The sequence below is a fragment of the Bufo gargarizans genome, chromosome 3, assembly GCF_014858855.1.
Source record: "Bufo gargarizans isolate SCDJY-AF-19 chromosome 3, ASM1485885v1, whole genome shotgun sequence".
Lineage (NCBI taxonomy): Eukaryota > Metazoa > Chordata > Amphibia > Anura > Bufonidae > Bufo > Bufo gargarizans.
In genome coordinates, this window is record NC_058082.1 from 202,274,726 (window position 1) to 202,298,112 (window position 23,387).

The 23,387-nt window shown below is 40.9% G+C and overlaps 1 protein-coding gene across 4 annotated transcripts in view; it reads right to left on the bottom strand.

Moving 5' to 3' along the window:
• GABRG3 (gamma-aminobutyric acid type A receptor subunit gamma3) overlaps positions 1-23,131 on the bottom strand; it is a 1,148,957-nt gene extending 1,125,826 nt beyond the window's left edge. For 3 of the 4 annotated variants that reach the window (XM_044286710.1, XM_044286709.1, XM_044286712.1), the window contains exons 1-2: positions 23,079-23,131; positions 19,739-19,887 (exon numbers count right to left, since the gene is read on the bottom strand). In XM_044286710.1, coding sequence (XP_044142645.1) covers positions 19,739-19,887; positions 23,079-23,131 — 202 coding nt within the window. Of the gene's footprint in view, positions 1-19,738; positions 19,888-21,348; positions 21,402-23,078 lie in introns of those variants that run through there. The other variant, XM_044286711.1, reaches the window with a different exon arrangement.
• Positions 23,132-23,387: the final 256 nt, after the last annotated feature.

Below are 23,387 nucleotides of genomic sequence, written 5' to 3' on the forward strand. Positions count from 1 at the left end.
AAAAAAAGATTTCTGTGAAAACGGGGAAATAAAATGAAAGTATTTGCTTGCATTTGTAGCTGCTTTTTAGGTGCACCTGTACTTCTGATAGCAGGCACAGCCACAGGTCCTGTCTCCTCATCTGTCAGCTTCCCTGCTTTTCTCTATTATACACAACACACACAATTCTTCTTTGGCATCCTAGCCTTTCCCTTCACTGGCAATAATCTTGATTGATAGATTTTTAGCTGTCCCAGATTGATTTTTCACTATCCCTGACTAACACCCAACTACTCTCTCTCACAGTCCAGCACAGAATGGCGTTCTGTTAGTTCTGCTAGGGCACCTGCCTGCCTGCCGCAGCACCGATTGGTTGAAGTTTTTCCTAAGTGAGGAGAGAAAAGTGTAAAAAGCTTCAAACTAAACTATACATGTTTCAGTCTGTACCCTTCTGCTATTAGAACCATGCACAAAGAAACAGAGAGCATTGTCCACTGTGTGGTGGCTGTGCTGGGTTGCTGCAGCTCAGTACCTACTTATTTGAATGATAGCTGAGCTACAGAAAGGTTTCGGCTATGCCCCTGTTTTATTACTGGCATTAGTATTTTATTAACCCATGTCTATTGTTTTTTGGTTGGTAATTGGCCGATGACCTTAAGTGTCTAAGGCCTAGATCACTCAGTTTTCCCCTGCTTCCAAAATTTTAAAAATTAAAAAGTTACACAGCAGATGAAACGAAGAATTTGATCTTAAAAATGTTCCTTCATAATCGTAAAGGTGTTTGTGTATGTGTATTGTGCAAATTAATTCTTGAAACAGTCTTTACACTAAGTTGAACACATTTCCAGTCACTTTTAGGCTGGGTTCACACCTGAGCGCTTCTCAAACGCGCGTTTTACGCGCGTTTTTGTTGCGCGTTTTTATGCGCGTTTTTTGTAATAGTAAACGCGCGTTTGACGCGCGTTTGTGTGATTGACTGCAGTGTCCTATGGCCACAAACGCGCGTCAAAACGCCCCAAAGAAGCTCAAGTACTTGATTATGCGTCGGGTGAGAACCATTACCATAGGGAAGCATTGGTTTTCATGTGTTGAGCGTTTTACAGCGCGTTTGAACGCGCTGTAAAACGCTCAGGTGTGAACCCAGCCTTACACATAAGATAATAGCTGGCCTAATGGATCAGTGTAAGGTTATCACTGGACACCAAACCGCTCTTATTCAAAAGCCTCTGATAGCAAAACACCATTAGGTAACAAAACAAAAGAGAGAAAGAAATGTTGTTTTTATGTGAAGTTATTGTTAACACTGTTTTAATTCTAAGTAGATAAAAATATTCTGTAATCATATTCAGATGAATTTTTTAGCGTGATTACAAGGATGACATAATTGTCTGTAATTCAGAGCCTGTACACAACTACTTTTAAGTAATTTAATATACCAGTATTAACTTAAGTAGAAATAATAACAATGTCAGATGATGGCAAACTTTGAAAAAAATAATAATTTGTGTATAGTTTATATAAATATGAAAAAACATAACTGTATAGCAGATATATTGTCAGACCATCTTATTTAATTTTTTACATTTTAAAATTTTATTTGACAGTCAGTAGCAAGCATAGACAAATTAAGATATTCACTTGTTATGTTGGGCAGAATAAAAAAAAAAGAGGGGGGGGGGGGGCGGGCGGGGACACAGCAAGCATCAAGCGACCACACCATTATGTAACATACTATTACCGGTATATAACATAATTTTTTCCACCCAGATATGCCTACACCCAAGAATGACTTACCTCGACCACCATTCTCATCTTCAATGTTGTATGAAAAATGTATTTTGCTCTACCATGTAGGTATGTAGATATATACACTTTTTGTACTGAAAGTATTAACTTGAGTTAAAATTTTAGCCATATCTAGAGGTCCAATAGGGCAAATTTCAGATTTAGAACCATTTGGCATTTAACCACTTTGTGAGATCAGAGAAAAAAAACCACCATTCAAAAATGCTTAGCTTTTGCACACCTCCAGAATATTCAATTAAATCCATTATTTTCCCACCTCCCCTCCAGCAAAGCCCTGAGACCTGTGTTTAAAATTTGCCATATGCATAGAGGACAGATATATTGATACTGTCATATGTATTTTTTGATCATAGACATGTGGTCTATGCAAATGGTATTTCTACAAATCCAGAAAATCGCCCAGCCAATTCGTATCTTGTTTACTGCTTCCTGATATCCCTTTCTCTTTCAAATATGTATGGTAATTTGGGGTCCAGGTACTTCAATTATAGGTCACTGTAGATCAAAGATAGCCCACTATAGATCAATTCTGCAAGGTTTGTTTAAAATGTATTTAGTTATTATATTATTCAATATTCTTACCAATAAGAAGTCAACATCTCTATTTGCATAATTCCTAAAAGTATTATTCCTAGAAGACACATGTGCATCCTCCAAAATGTTTTTTTTAGAGCTGAACTTTTTTCTTTTTCTTTTTGTTTTAATTACAATTATTTTATCATGTCTCAAAAGGATACTATGCAAATATATAACCATAACTACCTGCCATTGACTTATTTTTAACCAGTTCAAGGCTAAGCCATTTTCTTTGTTAATGACTAGCCACAGTCAGACTTTTTCGAAATATATGGAGTTCTGAAGATCATAACAATTTGTCTCTTTAGGTTATTCTGAGATTTTATATTTGTGCCTTTTATACTTTATTAACACAAAGTGCAACTTAATTGTGTTCCCATATCCATGTTGGTAATTTATTATATTGGGTAAACAAAGACAGAGCACAAGTATTAAGTCAGACCCTAGCGACTTAATAGTTGGTCCCTATAGATAGGCAATGACTTATTATAAGCAGAAAACCCCTTTCATTTTATGGCTTTTTTTAGCCTGTAATTGGGGCTGACACATTAATGTTGCATTGTTCTGACACAAAAGGCATAAGCCAAAACAGAGCCCATGAGGTAAAATATAAGGCTAGAATAAAGCTGATAATAAATCCCTATTGATGATAGAGAATAGAGATATTATGTGAAAACTTGAAGGCATGCACTTATTCTTTATTGGATGGTACTAGAAATTTGTTTTTGAAGGGCCCTTAAAAGACTTTTCATTCAAATAAAAATTTAGAGAAGGGGCAGAATGGTGTAAAAATTAAATAAACATTAGTGATCCCCCTCCACTTACAATGCCTAACCATTTTCACCAGGTTTCTGTTTCCTGGTCTGCGCTTGACACACAGGAAACAGAATGAGATGCTCATTCAGCAAATTACTAGAAACATTGATGACCTGCCTCCACCAGCGATTGTATGAGCACGTATCAACTGCCATTTCCTTTGTTGCCACCAGGACAAGAAGACCAGCAAGAACCTGATAAATGGGTGAGGTATCAGTGTAGTAAGTAATACTTCTATGATTTTATACCATTTTGCCCCTTATCGAAAAAATATTATCCCCTGGACAACTCCTTTAAAATAAACGTCTGTTGAGCCCTAAAAAAACTTGACTGTTATTAAATAGTTCATACTTCTAAAAAGGACTCATACAGAAAATAACTTTGTATGATGGCATTGTTTATGAGACAGTTGCCTAATGTTGTATGTCTAAAAACTGGGGCTTCAGGGGTTATTCTATGACTAATGTAAAAAATGAAAATCAGACACCACATAGTGCATGACGATCAAGCTAGACAAAGCTAGAACCAGCCCTGTACCTCACACGGATCCAGAGATCTCCCCATTCACTGCTCTGCTAGATTTACAGTTGCAAGAAAAAGTATGTGAACCCTTTGGAATGATATGGATTTCTGCACAAATTGGTCATAAAATGTGATCTGATCTTCATATAAGTCACAACAATAGACAATCACAGTCTGCTTAAACTAATAACACACAAAGAATTAAATGTTACCATGTTTTTATTAAACACACCATGTAAACATTCACAGTGCAGGTGGAAAAAGTATGTGAACCCCTAGACTAATGACATCTCCAATAGCTAATTGGAGTGAGGTGTCAGCCAACTGGAGTCCAATCAATGAGATGAGATTAGAGGTGTTGGTTACAGCTGCCCTGCCCTATAAAAAACACACACCTAGTCTGGGTTTGCTTTTCACAAGAAGCATTGCCTGATGTGAATGATGCCTCTCACAAAGGAGCTCTCAGAAGACCTACAATTAAGAATTGTTGACTTGCCTAAAGCTAGAAAGGGTTATAAAAGTATCTCCAAAAGCCTTGCTGTTCATCACTCCACGGTAAGACAAATTGTCTATAACTGTAGAAAATTCAGCACTGCTGCTACTCTCCCTAGGAAGGGCCGTCCTGTAAAGATGACTGCAAAAGCACAGCGCAGACTTCTCAATGAGGTGAAGAAGAATCCTAGAGTGTCAGCTAAAGACTTACAAAAGTCTCTGGCATATGCTAACATCCCTGTTAGTGATTCTACGATACGTAAAACACTAAACAAGAATGGATTTCATGGGAGTATACCACAGAGGAAGCCACTGCTGTCCAAACAAAACATTGCTGCACATTTACAGTTTGCACAAGAGCACCTGGATGTTCCACAGCAGTACTGGGAAAATATTCTGTGGACAGATGAAACTAAAGTTGAGTTGCTTGGAAGAAACGCACAACACTATGTGTGGAGAAAAAGAGGCACAGCACACCAATATCAAAACCTCATCCCAACTGTGAAGTATGGTGGTGGGGGCATCATGGTTTGGGGCTGCTTTGCTGTGTCAGGGCCTGGACTGATTGCTATCATCGAAGGAAAAAATGAATTCCCAAGTTTATCAAGACATTTTGCAGGAGAACTTAAGGCCATCTGTCCACCAGCTGAAGCTCAACAGAAGATGGGTGTTGCAAAAGGACAATGACCCAAAGCATAGAAGTAAATCAACAACAGAATGGCTTAAACAGAAGAAAATCCGCCTTCTGGAGTGGCCCAGTCAGAGTCCTGACCTCAACCCGATTGAGATGCTGTGGCATGACCTCAAGAAAAAGATTCACACCAGACATCCCAAGAATATTGTTGAACTGAAACAGTTCTGTAAAGAGGAATGGTCAAGAATTACTCCTGACCGTTGTGCACGTCTGATCTGCAACTCCAGGAAACGTTTAGTTGAAGTTATTGCTGCCAAAGGAGGTTCAACCAGTTATTAAATCCAAGGGTTCACACTCTTTTTCCACCTGCACTGTGAATGTTTACATGGTGTGTTCAATAAAAACATGGTAACTATTAATTCTTTGTGTGTTATTAGTTTAAGCAGACTGTGATTGTCTGTCTATTGTTGTGACTTAGATGAAGATCAGATCACATTTTATGACCAATTTGTGCAGAAATCCATATAATTCTACAGGGTTCACATACTTTTTCTTGCAACTGTATATCAAGCTGAAAGCTCAAGGGGAGTGTCTTTTCTGCTGCAGGGGGGCGTGTCTCAGATTAACCTATCACAGCTCAGGAGGCAGATGAAGGATGGAATTGAGCATGTGCTTCCATCTCAGTGAGCAGGTCAAAGAAATAAGAAAAAAACAAAGAGCAGGTGGCGCTATACAGATACTTTTTAGTGAATAACTCAGTGGCTATGCTAAATTTTTAATTGCATCCAAAAGTATTCAATTTCAGGTGCTGGTTTGAAAACTGTAAAATATTTTTTGTGGGACAACCCCTTTAAATATGTTATACCTCACCTACCATAACTATCAAAGATGGTTTACATGGGCTTATTGAAAAAAAACTATGTGAGAATTTCAGATATATAATGATAGCCAAAATAGTTTTAGAATAGTAGAGGACAGTACTAGTTTTAGAATAGTGGAGTAGTAGTAGACCGGAGTGTAAATTCATCTCCTAGGCCAGTGGTGGCGAACCTATGGCACGGGTGCCAGAGTTGGCACTCAGAGCCCTCTCTATGGGCACCCACACCCCGGAAAAAGTATATGGTGTACCAATATGCCTTAGATTAGACCCTTCCTGCTATTTATCAGCGCAGGGTCCTCTATGAATGGCATAGGCCGCACACAATAAAGGTTATTATAGCTAAATGATAAAGTACATAGAATATATACTATATTGGACTGTTGAGTTCAGGTTAATTTGCCGTGTTGGCACTTTGCCATAAATAAGGTTTTGGGTTGCAGTTTGGGCACTCGGTCTGTCACCATCACTGTCTTAGGCACTGAGCCTAAATACAACTCCATTACAAGTTCATCTACAGTAGCCAATTATCATCACAATTCGCTCTTCTCTGAGACATCACAAGGATAGATTAGAAAATGGAGATGAACAGCACCAGGTGTTTTTCGTATTCAGTAGTAAGTCATATGTTCTTCTGGGCAAAACAATTTTTTCATCTCCGCATTTCAAAAACCATACCTTTTTGATACAGCCATATGGCAGCTTATTTTAGGCAGAATGAGTTATAATTTAATACTGTAACATCATTTTAAGGAACTTCTATTGTCTTGTATAATTTTTTGTTGTTGAATTGTATAACATATTTTGTGCAACATCATGATATACACAGAGATACTTATTGTACACTGGAATACTGTATTCCAGTGTACTATGCCAGGTAAAGCCCCTTTAAAGTCATGTCAAACAGGGTACAAATAGCAATCGCTACTTGACAGGCCTAGCAGACATTGTTAGGCCCCTGTCTGTCATAGCAATCCCTCTGATACAACTGAGTAGAGGCCAAAGGGGAAAGAAAAGGAACCCCTTCCCTCTCTCTAACCACTCCATGCCTGTCATCACTGACTTCCATAACATCTAAGGGAGACATGTTCAACCTGCGCCCCTCCAGCTGTTGCAAAACTACAACTCCCAGCATGCCCTAACAGCCTGCAGCTATCAGCCTACAGCAAGGCATTGCGGGAGTTGTAGTTTCATAACAGCTGGAGGACCGCAGGTTAAGCATGCCTGATCTAAGGCGCTCCGGCAGTGAAAGTGGGGTGCTATCTGTGTAATACAGTGCATGCTATTTTAATTGGTTTAGAATGACAAATTATACTTTAATAAAGAAATATTCTATGTTCTTGTATTGCTGAAAATTATAAAAATAAATTAATAAATTCGAATAACCCACCTTTCACCAACATCGAAATAAATAAAAAACAAAAACAAACATAAACAAAAAATAACATCATGGGTATCGCCATATGCGAAAATGCCCATAGTATTAAAATTAGACATGGTCGAATCGAAGCTGACGAACTAGAATTCGATCCAAATTTCTGGAAAACTTCTATTCTGAACGAATGCGAATTTCCTCGCGCTTCGTGGTAACGAATTGAAATTTTCCTAAAATGGTGGTTACATGTGTGAGGACATGGGGCAAGGAACTCTGGGAAGGTGGGATCACCCAGATTGACATGCCTGCATGCAGCCAATCGGCAGCCAACCAGTCCTGTGATGTCACAGTCCTATAAATACGACAGCCATTTTAGATTTTGCCATTTTCCAGTGTTCAGAGTGCAGGGACAGACGTGTGAAGGCGCTAGGGACAGCAATTGGAAAAACCTCATTGTGTAAAAAAGGATAAGTGCAGGAAAAGGATAGGGAGGAATCATTTCACAGCATCTTAGTGCAGGGAGAGACGTCAGAAAGTTCTTGGGACATTGATAGGAAAATGATTTACAAGTGCAGGGAACAATTATTTGGGGATCCAGATAGTGATTAGACAGCTCTGTCATTCCAGCTTTTTGATATTGGGCTGCAAGTGTTATGTTGGAAAGCCTTTAGTGGCTTATATCTTAGTATCTTATTCAGTACGACAAGACAAATATATACACATTTCACTTCAGTAGTTATTTCTGTTGAAAACATATAGGGGCGTATTACTGTACAACAAGAAAAACATATATGCACTGCACTGTTGCAGTTATTTCTGGTCAAAGCGTATGGGGCGTATTACAGTAAAAAAAGAAAAATATATTCTTAGTGCATTTCTGCAGTTAATTCTGGTGAAAGCATATAGGGGCGTATTTCAGTAAAAAAATATAAATATATACACACTGCACTGTTAGTTATTTCTGGTGAAAGCATAAAGGGGCATATTTCAGTAAAATAAGAAAAATATATACGCACTGCACTATTTAATTGTTTTCTGGTTAAAACATATAGTTGCCTTTTTCATTCCAACAAAAAATATATATTCTCGGGTCACTTCTGCAGTTATTTATGTTAAAAGTGTATAGGGGCGTATTACAGTAAAAAAAGAAAAATATCTAACTTCGGCGGTGATATCTGTTGAAAGCCTAACTGGGAGTCAGCAGGGTGGCAGCAGTGGGACGTCGGGAGCCAAGCATGCCTGGGGTAAAGCACCTGATTCGCAGCAGCCTACCTGCCCGAGAAGTAGTGGTGCAGGGGTTCACGGAAGTAGTGCTGTAGCAGTCAGTCAGTGCAGCGGTTATATGTGTTATTTTGTATTTCAGTACAATAAGAAAAATACATTCTCAGTTCACATCGGCGGCGGTTAGATGTGTTGAAAGTGTTTAGTAGCCTATTTCAGTACAAACAGAAAAATGTATTCTCAGTTCACATCGGCGGCGGTTCGATGTGTTCAAAGCGTTTAGTGGCCCATTTCAGAACAAACAGAAAAATACATTCTCAGTTCACGTTGGCGTTTATAGGTGTTGAAAGCATAGCTGGGATTCAGCAGGGTGGCAGCAGTAGGAGGTCAGGAGCCAAATGTGCTCGCGAAGCAGCCTACCTACCCGGGAAGTAGCAGGGGTTCATGGAAGTAGCGGCAGTAGCAGTCAGTCAGTGCGGCGGTTATATGTGGTAAAATCTTTATTGAAGTATTTCGGTCGAAAAGCTAAATGTATTCAGCGGACAGCGCTGCGGTTATATGCAGTTAAATCTCCATGATGTCTCCATGATAAATCTGCAGCTTGGGGGCCCCGTGTGGCTTCTACACACTTTAAAAATAATCCGTTAGCAGAGCGAATAGATGCCGGATGACCAGGACGCTCCATGACCTTCACCAGGAGCTGTTGTCGGGAGCAGCGGTTCATTTCTGAGACGTCCCTATAGAGCGGGGGGAATCCAAAGACCCTTTCCATCTCCATGCTCCGTTATATGTGGTAAAATCTTTATTGAAGTATTTTGGTGGAAAAATAAATTTTATTCAGTGTTCAGCGCTGCACTTATATGCGTTAAAATCTTTTGTGAATAATTTCGGCGGAAAAACTAATTTCATTCAGCGTTCAGTGCTCCAGTTATATGTGGCAAAATCTGTTGTGACTTATTTTGGTGGAAAAAAAAATTGTATTCAGCGCTGCAGTTATATGTGGTAAAATCTTTATGATGTCTCTATAATAAATCTGCAGCGTGGGGGCCCCTGTGTGGCTTCTGCACACTTTAAAAATAATCCTTCAGCGAAGTGAATAGATGCCGGATGACCGGAACGCTCCATGACCTTCCCAGGAACTTGTATTAAGCAATGTATTTGGCATTAAGCGATGCAGTTATATGCGTGAAATTATTTTTTTATTATTTCGGTGGAAATACAAATTTCAACCTCCTCCATTAACTTTCTCATCTCTTCATTAGCATCGGACACACTAACTTTACACCCCACCCAGCTATATAATATATATATATATATATATATATATATATAGTGCAAGCACCACCTAGGGGTGAATAAAGGTAAATGACACTGCCAGCCTGTTAGAGGGAAATACAGAATGATATACCACAATACATTTCATATGACATTTAGCAAGAGATTCGAGTGCCCACATATAGCACATAGTAGGACACTGCATCAAGATGAATCAGGTGTGGATTTCCACACACCAATGCCTGATGTATCAGACTAGTCACTAGATCATCCATGGTGCCATACCAACAATTTGATTATAGAGACTGGTTTCTTCTGGCTACCTGCCTCAGCTACTATTCTGATGCTGTTACCCGCCTGATGCCACACATCTGATGCCAAATGCTCTTTCTTTCACCCACCATCTTTAGCGGGTACTGGTACTGCCACCCACCTCACAGTATGTCACCTTTCCACTCTGTGGCTTCCTGATGCTGCCGCCACCTTCAGACTCTGTCATTGTGCCACTATCATGTTTAGGGCCCCTTCACAGCAGCCGCTAGTGTGATCTAATTTTACTGTCTGCTAAAGTCTCCTGGTCTGGGATTCAAACCCACAGCCTCCAATCTAGCAGTGAATCAGTGGCAAAGCATTTACCCTCACAGCCATAAAGGCTGCATTACAACTCATTGAAAAAATATGAGACTTCTACTGTTATAGCTGGCTAATTGTACATCTATACACATGACAGCTGCCCAAACACACCTAGCACTGCTATATCTCTATATGACAGCTGTCCCTGCACACTCAGCTCTGCTATATCTCTATATATGACAGCTGCCCCAGCAAACCCAGCTCTACTACATCTATACACATGACAGCTACCGAAACACAGCCAGCTCTGCTACATCTATACACATGACAGCTGCCCCAACACACTCAGCTCTGCTATATCTCTATATATGACAGCTGCCCCAGCAAACCCAGCTCTACTACATCTATACACATGACAGCTGCCGAAACACAGTCAGCTCTGCTACATCTATACACATGACAGCTGCCCCCAACACACCCAGCACTGCTATATCTCTATATGACGCTGTCCCAGCACAATCAGCTCTGCTATATCTCTATATATGACAGCTGCCCCAGCAAACCCAGCTCTACTACATCTATACACATGACAGCTGCCGAAACACAGCCAGCTCTGCTACATCTATACACATGACAGCTGCCCCCAACACACCCAGCACTGCTATATCTCTATATGACAGCTGTCCCAGCACAATCAGCTCTGCTATATTTCTATATATGACCGCTGCCCCAGCAAACCCAGCTCTACTACATCTATACACATGACAGATGCCCAAACACACCCAGCTCTGCTACATCTATACACATGACAGCTGCACCAGCACACTCAGCTCTGCTATATCTCTATATATGAGCAGCTGTCATGTGTATAGATGTACACTTAGCCAGCTATAACAGTAGAAGTCTCATATTTTTTCAGTCAGCAGCAAGGCAGCTGGTACGGTCTAGTGGTTAGCTGCTTTGCCTCTAAAGCAGAAGGTTGTAGGTTCGAATCCCGGTAGAATCTTTTCTGAAATACAGGCACTGACTCCATATAAGGACATACAAGGCGGGACACAGGAAGAGGCATCGCATCGCATCGCTGACATGGAGGTAAGTAGAAGTGTTTATTATTTTATTTTTTATACCCGACTGTTACTGCCATGGGGGAGCGGGAGGCACCTGATACTGGCAGTGGCACCTGATACTGGCACATGGGGGGAGGGGGGTTGGCACCTGATACTGGCACCTGGGGGGGAGGGGGGTTGGCACCTGATACTGGCACCTGGGGGGGAAGAGGCACCTGATACTGGCACATGGGGGGGAGAGGGGTTGGCACCTGATACTGGCATAGGGTGGAGGGAGAGTGGCACCTGATACTGGCATAGGGGGGAGGGAGAGTGGCACCTGATACTGGCATATGGGGGGGTTTGGCACTATGGTACTGGCACATGGGGGGTGGGAAGGAGAGAGGCACTTGATACTGGCACATGGGGGGAGATGGCACTATGATACTGGGACATGTGGGGGGGGAGAGGCACTTGATACTGGCACATGATGGGGGGGCATCTATGGGGACACTTACTGGCACATTAGTGGGGGGCATTATGGGGGACACTAGGCCGGCAGCCTATCAGAGGCCGGACACTGAGGGGCATCTACTGGGGCACTATATATGGGGCATTTTATACTGGTACATTATGGGGGGCACTAGCAGGAAGGGGGGAGAGGAGCACTATGGGGGAATTTACTGGGGGCACTATATAGGGGTATTTTATACTGGCACATTATGGGGGCACTATGGGGACATTAGCTCAACTAGGGGCATTACAAGGGGGTATTTTTGCACTGTCACATTATAAGGAGAATTATTTCTACTGGGGGGGCATTATGGTGGGCTTTATTACTCCCCCATGGTATGACCCCCTAGTAGCAGCACCAGCCTCTCCCTGCTCTGCTATCCCTCTGCCCCTTCTCCAAATCCTTATTATAAAATATTTCTCATTAGGATAAAACACAACATCAGCTCCGCCGAGCCGCCGGCCAAAGTGTGGAAGTGGCGTCCAAGATCCCCAAGGGCCAAGCCAAGTAATTGTAAGTGTTCATGTGAAATATGTTTATGTTATACACATATACCTCTACACTGTGCCCCACAATATACAGTATACCGCTACACTGTGCCTCACAATGTACAGTATACCTCTACACTGTGCCACACAATATACAGTATACCTCTACACTGTGCCTCACAATATACAGTATACCTCTACACTGTGCCCCACAATATACAGTATACCGCTACACTGTGCCAAAGGAGTGGGGTTTACACAGGAGGAGGGAGATGCGAAGCGCGCTGGGGGGGCCCTTACAAATATTTGCTGTGGGGCCCAGTCACTTCTAGTTACGCCCCTGGTGGTCTCCTTATGCTGCTGCCACCTCCAGGCCCTGTCATTTAGCCACTTTGTGGTCTCCTCATGCTGCTTTCCCCTCACCACTATGTCATAGCCCAACTCTGTGGACTTCTCATATTGTTTCCACCCTCCCCACTTCATGACTGGTCCACTATTTTGGCTTTCGGCTTAGCTGACATTGCAGTGGCCAGGAAAGGGTTGTAAATGTTCTGCATTTGTCGGGACGCCAATTGCAGAGTGCACAGGGTACTATCCCAGGCCCCTTCCAAGATGTTATAACGCACGTCTGAGATTAGGAATGCCAGAGTAGTGTAATGGCCTATAATGTCTCTATAGGGTAGTGGTAATTGTGTCAACGGTGTCTCCTACCTGGGTACGGCTGGACTCCTGGCTCACTTGCAATAAATATGACTGTAGTTATAATAGGAGTAATAGAGGAATTTTGCAGCAGAAATGATGTCCAGAGCTTTAGATGAAGTTGAAACGTTTCTTTACTGAAGATAACTTGTGTCCACGCAGTATACAGCTTTGGTCTCTGGTCCCAGCAGGTTTTAGCAAATAAATGGCAGGAAATTAATGCTTCTGCTTTAAACTTGGAGCTTGCAGGATAAGTTGTCTGCTTGGTAGCTCTGTAATTGTGGCAGGAATTAATCTTCTGCACTTTTCTGTAACTTCTGCTTTATGGGGACAGACTAGCTCAGGAGGAATGGCTTCTCCTAGGTCTCTGGACTTATCTCTCAGATGGTTTCTCAGGGGATGCTTTCTTTTTGGAACTCTGCAGGTTGTAATTTTTTGCTTCTTCATCCAGCTGAGGCTGAAGGAGCTCAGACTGGGACTATGACAAAGTCTCAGACCAAGACTTGGTTCTTACTGTCTTCCCTAAACAGGGGGTAACTAAATCTCAATCTAACTGGTTTTTCCCTCCCTTGCTGCAGGAAGATCGAATAGTCTACCTACCACTCTTCAGCAGGGGGGCAGAATAGAACAGGATCTTTCCACTCTGAACTGCCATAACATTAAAACTATCTATACTAATAATGCTGCCACCTGCTGGTATACCAGGAAAATGACTTGAACAATGGTATTTAACATGGTTTTAGATCATATCAGATGACAATATAATGGCTCCTAGAAGATAGTAGCGGGGTAGAGGCGTGTAGAAACACAACTTTGGGGTGTTGCAACATCATCATTTATTTGACACTTCTTCTGAGAGGGAAGGAAAAACTACACGCACAATGGATCCAGTCTGTGTAGCAGCTTTAAGACCATCAGAATTGGCTTGTGATTTGGTAGCCAAAAGCAGGAGTGGGTACAAAACACAGAAGACATGCAAATATCCCATTCACGTGTCATCTCTGTTTTAGATCCACTCCGTTTTTTTTTTTTGCCTTTAGCAATACTGATGGATTATTGAGCAAATGCTGACTGAGTGAAGGCGGATGCTCCACAGACAGGATCTGTTTTTTGCTGGGTAATTGTTCTGACGGATCAGAGAATGGTGGAAAATAAATCAGTGACGTCAGCACAAACTTACTGCTGACACCCTCTCCACTCTGTCGGAGGGGCTCTACTTGTATGAGCGTTTAATAGAACAGGTTCCGTAGACATCTGCGGATTCAGCTGACGATGGTGTAAAAGGAGTGCGCTTCTTTTTGACAGTAAAATCGACCTGTAAGGCTGAGTTGATACTTGAGTTATTTTGTCAGTTTTGGCCCCGTGACTGCCCAAATAAGTGAAGTGTGCAGTGATTCTAAGAGCGACGCCTGTCATCTGCATGTCATATGGACTCCCTATGCGTGTTACTGCAAGGCACAGTGTTCTACACCACTATGAAGGCTCTCTTCAGCCAGGAAATAGCCGTTTTTTTTTTAATGTAATTCAATCTGGTAAATGGAATTTATTTAAAAATTCGCTCATCTCTAATTAAAATAAAAAAAAGTTATCGCATAGGGTGAATGGCGTAACAAAAAAATAAATAAATAAATGGCCCATTCACTGTATTTTCATCACTATCCCCCTAAAAAAAAAGGAATAAAAAGTGATCAAAAAGACATACACTAAATGGTATTATCAAAAACTACAGATTGTTCCGCAAAAAAACATCCACACACATCTTCGTAGACTTAACTATAAGAAAGCTATGGGGCCCTGAATATGACGATGAAAAGAAAAAAATAATTACATTTTTTAAAAACATTTTTCAGTATTAAAACACAAGAAATATACATATGTGGTATCACAAGATCCTGACTGACCTGGAGAATGATCAGCACATGTCAGTTTTACCACATAGTGAACTCCGTAAAAAAAAAAACTCTGTGGCAGAATTGCCTTTTTTTCCCCAATTCCACCCCATTTGGAATTACCACTTCCCACAACATCCTATTCAATATTAAAGGGTGGCATTAGAAAGAGCAACTTGTCCTGCAAAAAAAAAAAATTTGAACGGAAAAATAAAAAAGTTATGGTGCTGGGAAATGCAAAAATGGAAAATTGCAATGTTAGAAAAGGGTTGAACAATGTCATTTTTTGATAACGCATTGCCATTAATCACCAGTATTGCTATTGCTTTAATATGTAAACGCTTTGACTTAGTTCTGAGATACAATACAATAAGTCTGAAATGTGTCATAGAGAACTGCATTATACAAGAAGATGAGAAGTATACATTTAAAATAGGTCAGACCAAATGTATTTTTTTTAGTAGCCCAAAACTCTACTTTGCACATATTAGTGTCTAAGGCTATTCAGAGTGATGTCAGTCACATTATGTGACAGTGGAGGATGGATACTCGCAGAGACCCTTCTTTTCTTCATCACTAAGGAAGAGTCTTTCTCAGTTAATTTATCATCTAATATTTTCAGTGAATAATTCTGCCACCAACTATTAGCCTGTTGTGTCTCTTTCCTTTGAGAAGGCATGCAGAGCTACGGCTTAGTGCAGTCACCAACTGTATTTGGTGTGAGCTTGGGCACTACTACATTACAACCGTTAAACATGGGATTTTAACACTTTATAAGTGCATAATGTATTGAAAGTATCCCTTGCATGGAATGCTAGGATAACATGTAAATATGAGCGGTATATCTGTTAATGTAATATCAGTGCAGCTTTGAAAACATTATAAAAACAAATTAACATTCTACAAAATTTAAGAGTGGTGAATGGTAATTTTCATCCACACATATCATAAGATGATGATGCATGCTTTAATAAGGGACATGCATATTTATGATTCCAGCTACATGCATTAACATATTCATTCCTACATACTTCTCTACTAAAAAAGTAACTGTTCCTTTTCATTCCCTATAACATGATTGGATAGAAGAAGGCAAGAAGAGATTCCCCAATGGTCAACCATAAGCTTTTCCAAGTACCTCACCTTTTCACACTCCTTAGAGCTTAAAGGGGTTCTCTGGGAAAGAAAAAAAAATGAAATACTGAAAAAAAAACATGTTATAATAAATAAACTCTTTAAATGCCTTTAATTATTTAGAATGGCTCATTTAGTCTAGGGGACAATCAGTGAAGGAGCTAAAATGGTGTCTCTTAGATTTATGATCATAAAAACCGTCCTTTACGTGACACTGCGGGACGGCCGGTGTGAGAAAGCAGCCCTATGTAACGTCTGCCGGTCTCAGCACTGTGAGGGTCTATATTACGTGCAGATGACAGCTAAGATAACTGCTCCGCTGTGTCCCTGTACTTCAGAAAGGAGTTTACCTCATCCAGTACCCCGAGACTGAAAGGTAGGAAGGAGGAGCAGACGCGCATCATTAGAAAACACTTCAGCCCGCCAGTACTGGATGAGGTAAATTCCTTTCTGAAGCACAGGGACACAGCAGGGCAGTTATCTCAGCAGTCATATGCACATAATAGACAGCTGCACAGTGCTGATGCCGGCAGACTTTACATAGGGCTCTGTGCTCTGCTTTCTCACACCAGCCGTCCTGCAGTGTCACGTGAAGGACGGATTTTATGATCATAAATCTAAGAGCTGCCATTTTAGCTCCTCCACTTATTGTCCCCTAGACTAAACGAGCCATTTTAAATAAGTCAAGGCATTTAAGAGATTTTTTTTTGTAATAACATGTTTTTTCAGTATTTTTATTCTTATCTTTCCCAGAGAATCCCCTTAAAGAGGTTGTCTCACTTCAGCACCAGTATTTCTTATGTAAAGAAAGTTAATACAAGGCACTTACTAATGTATTAAGATTGTCCATATTGCCTTCTTTTGCTGGCTTGATTCATTTTTCCCATTACATTATACACTGCTCGTATCAAGGGGTTACGACCGCTCTCCTATCCAGCAGCGTTGGCCATGCTTACTCACTATAGGAAAAAGCGCTTGGCTCTCTGGTAGCTGGGACCGTAGGAATGCACATATGATACCTCTTTTTCCTATAGTGTGCAAGCAGGGTGGTCATAACTCCTGGATACGAGCAGTGTATAATGTGATGGAAAAATGAATCAAACCAGCAAAGGAAGCAATATGGACAATCACAACACATTAGTAAGTGCCTTGTTAACTTTCTGTCACGACCATGTTTATGGCCGTGACTCCTTGGGAGCCGCATACAGTTGCCCGCGGTTTGGGTTGTTGTGTCAACCGCAGCTGGAGGCATAATGTTGTTTGCCTCAAGTGCGGTTGCCGCGGACAACAGCAGTGTGTGTGGTTGCCTTGGAGTTGTGTGCGTGTATGTATGCACTTTTGTATGTCTAGGTGCACTCTGTTTTTGTGTGGTGTGCACTGACATATTCCCTTTACTGTGGTTGCCCATGGCAACGTTTGGTTGGAGTTGTACATGTGGTGGCAGTGTCCCAGCCTTTGGACTGACTCCCAGGACATGGTTGCCACCCATGTCATTGCCGGCGGCCACAGGCACAGTGTGTTCTTGGTTTGGACACTTCCCCTTTAAGTTGTGTTTTCCCTTCTTTGGTATTGGAAGGGTTAACTCCCTTTCTGTGTGTGTGTGAGTCACGGGGTGTGTCTGACTGTTGGGTGTGGCTTCTTGGCCCTATTTAGCCTCAGTTGAAGGCAGTAGTCAGTGAGGGTGCTTCAGCCATGCTTGCTGGAGACATCCTCCTGGCTATTTACCAACTGCCAGTGGGGGTCTCCCTTCTGGTCATAAAGATAATGTTGTTTGGTGTTTAGAAGATGTGTTTGTCTTTATGCTTCTTTATTGCACCTATGGTCCTGGGTTCCCGTGTGATGTGTGTTGTGTGCTGAGTCCTTTTGTTTGTGGATAGCAGTACTTCCACATGGGTTCCAGGCTTTGTGTCTGTGGCAGGTGTTATGTTTGTGGCAAGTACCTGCCATTGCCATAGGTTGTATTTGTTCTCCCTTCCCTGCAGCTTGGCCAGTGAGACTCCTGTTCCTCTGTGTCCAGTCTTACCCTGACTCCTAGTCCAGGGACCGGTCGGAGGGTGAGTTAGGGATCCGAGGTTCCTGAGCATGGGTCCTCCTACCTTAAAGGTCGGCCCATGCAGCTAGGAGTTAGGGTCAGGTTAGGGACACTTTAGGAGGTGACCTGCTCCCTAATCCTGTCGTCCTGGTCGAGCAGCGACCATCTTCCGGCATTGCACGGCTGAGGGTTTTCCCCATCCTCAGCCGTGACACTTTCTCTACATGATAAATGGCAGTTGCTGAAGTGAGACACCCCTTTAACTATGCTACATGTATGACAGAACTCATCACTTTAAATATGCTGCCCATTTTCAAGCAGAGCAGGTGCCATAGCTGCCAGTTTTCAACGGTTTCATGCAGCAGACACTCACTCAGTTTCATACAGCAGTCATTTAATAATGTGACCATGGTTTTTCAGTGGTGAAAAGGTGTGAGCGATGCGTTCCCATGCCAGTAACGGCTTCCACTCACTTGGACTGGGGAAGCTGTTGCCTGGTAATGATAGGCTGAAGCAGCCTGGACGCTCTCATGCCTATCACAGGTATATTCCAATACAGGGATGTAGGAGGTAGCACTGCATTGAGGTATACTAAATTCTATATTGAGTAACGGTTCTATTTTCAATACTGAATAGGAGTGGCAATCTAATAATTGTTTATAAATATTTTGTCATTTTGGGTGACTTTAAAAAGCAAAAAAAGAAAGTAATAAAGTTTAAAAAAAAAAAAAAATATTCATCAGATATGGTGAATGGAAAAAAATCGAAATGGTCAATTCACTATTTTTTTCCTTGCGTCACCTCCAGCCAAAAAATTTAATAAAAAAGTGATTGAAATAGTCATACACATGCCAAAATGATATCCACAAAAACTACAGATAACACAACAAAAAATGTGCCTCACACAGCTCCATATACCTAACTAAAAAAATTATTGTGAACTACAACTGGCACTTGCACTAACTTGACAAACGATATATTAATAATCCATATTAATAACCATAAAAAAGGTTTTTGGGATGAAAATATGGTAATGAAAAGAAAAAATATATTTTTTTCAAAGTTTTTTATTTTTTTTAGTATTAAATCACACAAAAAAAATGTATATACTGTATGTGGTATCATTGTAAGCATACTGACCATGAGAATGATGATAACATGTGACTTTTACTGCATAGGGAATGGCGGAAAAACTATGGAAGAATTGTGTTATTTTCTAATTCCACCCCATTATTTTTTTCCAGCCTCCCACTACATTGTATGCAGTATTAAATGGTGCCATTAGTAAGTACAACTTGTTCTGTAAAAAAACAAGCCCTCATATGGCTGCGTGAACAAAAAAAAAAATATATGTATGGTTCCAGAAAGGCAGGGAGTCAAAAATGAAAACTCAAAAACGAAAAATCCTCAAGGTTCAAGGAATTAATATAAGTTAATTCCATGACTGTGATTTTCAATATATTATTTAAATATATGCCTAGCTCTGTACATACAGTTTCTACTGATAACAGTACCATTATCATACCAAGTATCAGTAACCCTATGTTGTGTTAATAACTTGATATTTGTAATGTATGTTATTTTGCTAATTGTTGTGAATGTTCATTACTCCAGCCCACTCATGAATACATGTTCTTTAGCAGAGCTTAGAACCCTAGTCAAGTGCTGATTCTCTCTGCATATAGACAGATACAGACATAGGTGTAGATAGATTGTTAGAAGCAGCATCTATTCACTGCACCCTTAGCTATCCATATTGATGCTGTAACATAATATGAAATACAACTCACCTCCGATATCAGGTCTCAGTTTCTTATCATATTCTTTCATCAACTTGTTCAGGATCAGTGTGACATCTGTGTCTTGTGTTTTGGGAGAAAGCACCCATTTTTGGTTGAATGTTACATCTTCATATTCATCATCTTCAATTTTCCTGGAGCTGCAGTAATACAATTCAACAAGGTAGGAGTTTCAGTAAAATAAATTCCAAATTAAATTCATTTCAAATAAATAGGTAGACTTTCTGAACATGGTAAGCTATTGCAGGTACAATAGTTTTACTGTTTTAAGCTAGGTAAATAATATATTGAATTAAATGTGATACCGTCATAAATCAGAAGCCAAATACCTCCATTAGAATATGTCCATGTCAAGACCTATTAACACAAGTTAGCAGAATATTGGATCCATTGAAATAGAAAAAAAAATGTTGTTCCTGCTATTTTTAATCTGTCTATATACCTATGGGAACAGTAAAACTTGTTTTTTGTCTTGTTTTTTTGGCCTTCATAGAGCTAATTTATACGTGGCAAAGTGAAAAACTGTTATTATAACATTTTTATATGTTTGTAAACAACTCTTTAATAATGTATATTAATAATAATAATAATAATAATAATAATAATAATAATGCAAATCTTGCAACACTACACATATTTTCCTAAAATATTTTAGAGGCCAATGTGGAAGCTGCACATTTGACAAGAGCAAGGATAGACCATCACATTTACAATGCTCTTAGGCACAATTACATGTAACAGAGCTGAGTTGGAACCAGTGTATGATAAAGAATTAATATGCCTTTCATAGTCCTTACAGGAAAAATTTATTGGAGCCTAAGAGTCAGCAATACCGAGACACAAGACCTCTAGGGCATTCTTCACATTCAGTCATATTTTCAGTCCAGTTTTCAAGGGGAAAAAGTATGTCAAGTTGTATTTTGACCGTTTTTCAGTACATAGTGCCCAGTTGGATCCCCCCCCGTACCCACTATCCTGCTTTCCATCTCAATTGCTCCATGTTTTTTTTTTTTGTTTGTTTTTTACTGGACACAGTTGGAGAGTTCTCACTTATTGAACACTTTAAATCATAAAGACAAGTGTAAAACTCAAGCAATCCCAGATATTAAAACTGTAAATACCATGGCTGTATCCACTTAACACTGGCTGATCGTGCAATACAAGGCACATAGCATTATTCAGTAGTTTAAGTCAGTATCCCAACGTAGGAGAACACAGGACACAACCCAATAGGACAATAATATATTGAAGGAGAAGGCAATGCTGCAACAGGTAGGTGTCACGGATGTGCTGCTATACCAGGCACATAAAATGCATTGATTGAAGAAATCTGTTTTCCTCCTTGCTGGTAGCGAATGTGTTCTGCTCTAATCTAGGAGAACTTTCCTGTTTGAGACACAGCATCAGGGCAGCTGTACTATCAGTCGTCTCAGCTTAATTATCTCCCTAATATGAGAGCAATCAATCACTTTCGTCAAGGAGGCTCTGGATGAGGAATGGTGTAAATGTGGGGAAACAGCAGGGAAAGGGAACAGACAAGTGTTTCTATAGCATCATCACCACAAAACACAGCATCTCAATACATTTCCATGACGACTTACCAGACTTGGAAAACTGACAATAAGAGGAAAAGCACAAGGAGCTTAGCAGGCATGACTGTGGTGGGTGCAACCAGGTGCGATCGAGTAATAAGGATGGCAAGCAATGCACATACAATCTCCACAGCGTTAGCTTGGTCCTCCTCTTCGCAGTACAGTAGAATAGCCGGTTAGTTTGGAGCAATGCTCTGCGCTGATGGAGAAGAAGCAACAAGGCAGGCTCCTCAGACCAGTCGTGCTAGCTGTGTCTGGAGAAAAGATCTGCACTTTTACTGTAATTAGACTCAGCTTGAAGTAACGCAGCCCGTCCTGCTTCACTTATACTAGTATATGACTCTGATTGTAAAGCGCTGCAGAATATGTTGGTGCTATATAAATAAAGATTATTAATATTATTATTATATGCAAAATGGATTTTAGATTGCAGTTTGTGATCCGAAAGCAATGAAACCCACAAGGCACAGGGGTTGAAGAACACCTATTTCCAAATCAAATCTTCACTTCCAACAGGCGATGAAGTCTGACTCCCTCCACTGTAAGCAGGTATGGAAGTGTAAGGGTTTAAATCCACCAGCACCATATTCCTGCATCCGAGGAATCTAGTGGCAACATGTGCACTTATCCAGCAAGGCTGAATCTCTGAAAAGAGCATCCCAATAGCAGGAGAAAACGCAGTCAATAAGTACAATCTGCATGTACCGTAGAAAGAGACTCCGACTCAGGTTGCAGCTCATTTGACTCCGTCATTCAGTACTTGCTGTATTTGCAGTTGGGCGAAGGATCCTTAAGAATCGAGGCGGAGTGATGGAATATGAGAGCCATGACTGGATACTGTGCGAGCAGAAGTTGACGGACGTAAATCCCAGGGGATGACAATCCTGAGACTGAAATCTACATATTCCAACAGATGACAGTCTAGGAAACCTTCGGAGAGGTACAACACTGCATAATGGTCATGAGTCTGACGGCTCCGTTCAGTTCACAAGCCAAAGCTATCTAGAATACAAAAAAAAAAAAGCAGGAGCAGACATCAGTTCTTGTGGCTTTAAATGTTGAATCCCATCATCTTCTCATAAGGGGAAATACAGGACCTCACCATGCCAGTGCTGGGCACGATGCTGCCTCATTATCTACCATTGCTTTCTGAGCTGTAGAAGTTCATTCTTCTGGAACAAGATTAACCCTTCCAACGACAGAGGACGGTGGTCACCACTGTTCCAGGAAGGGAAGCATCTTGCTGCTTTCAGGTATCAGGTGTGAAGAGGACCTAAAATCCATAATTTTAATGAGGGATGGAGGAGTCCTGTAATTCTCCATCAGCACCATGAAATACATACATGTGAATTTCAGTTTCTTTACTTCTGGAAAGGCAGGATCTTGACATTTTGCATGCATGGGGGGATACAAACAGAACCAAATGTCAGTCTTTTCTAGCCATCCATGAATATTTCTCCTGTGATCCTTGTTAGAAGCAAATCTATTTTATGCACTAATCTAGGAGAACTTTCCTGTTAGAGACACAGCATCAGGGCAGCTGTACTATCAGTCGTCTCAGCTTCATTTCCTCCCTAATATGAGAGCAATCAATCACTTTCATCAGGAGGCTCTGGATGAGGAATGGTGTAAATGTGGGGAAACAGCAGGGAAAGGGAACAGACAAGTGTTTCTATAGCAGTGCAATACCATCATCACCACAAAACACAGCATCTCAATACATTTCCATGATGACTTACCAGGCTTGGAGAACTGATAATAAGAGGAAAAGCACAAGGAGCTTAGCAGGCATGACTGTGGTGGGTGCAACCAGACGCAAGACAGTAATGCACATAAAATCTCCAAAGTGGGGTATTCTTCCTCCTCTTCGCAGTACAGTAGAATAGCAGGCTACTTTGGAGCAATGCTCTGCGCAGATGGAAATGCTTCCAGATGAAGGAACAAGGCAGGCTCCTCAGACCAGTCGTGCTAGCTGTGTCTGGAGAAAAGATCTGCACTTTTATTGTAATTAGACTCAGCTTGAAGTAACGCAGCCCGCCCTGCTTCAC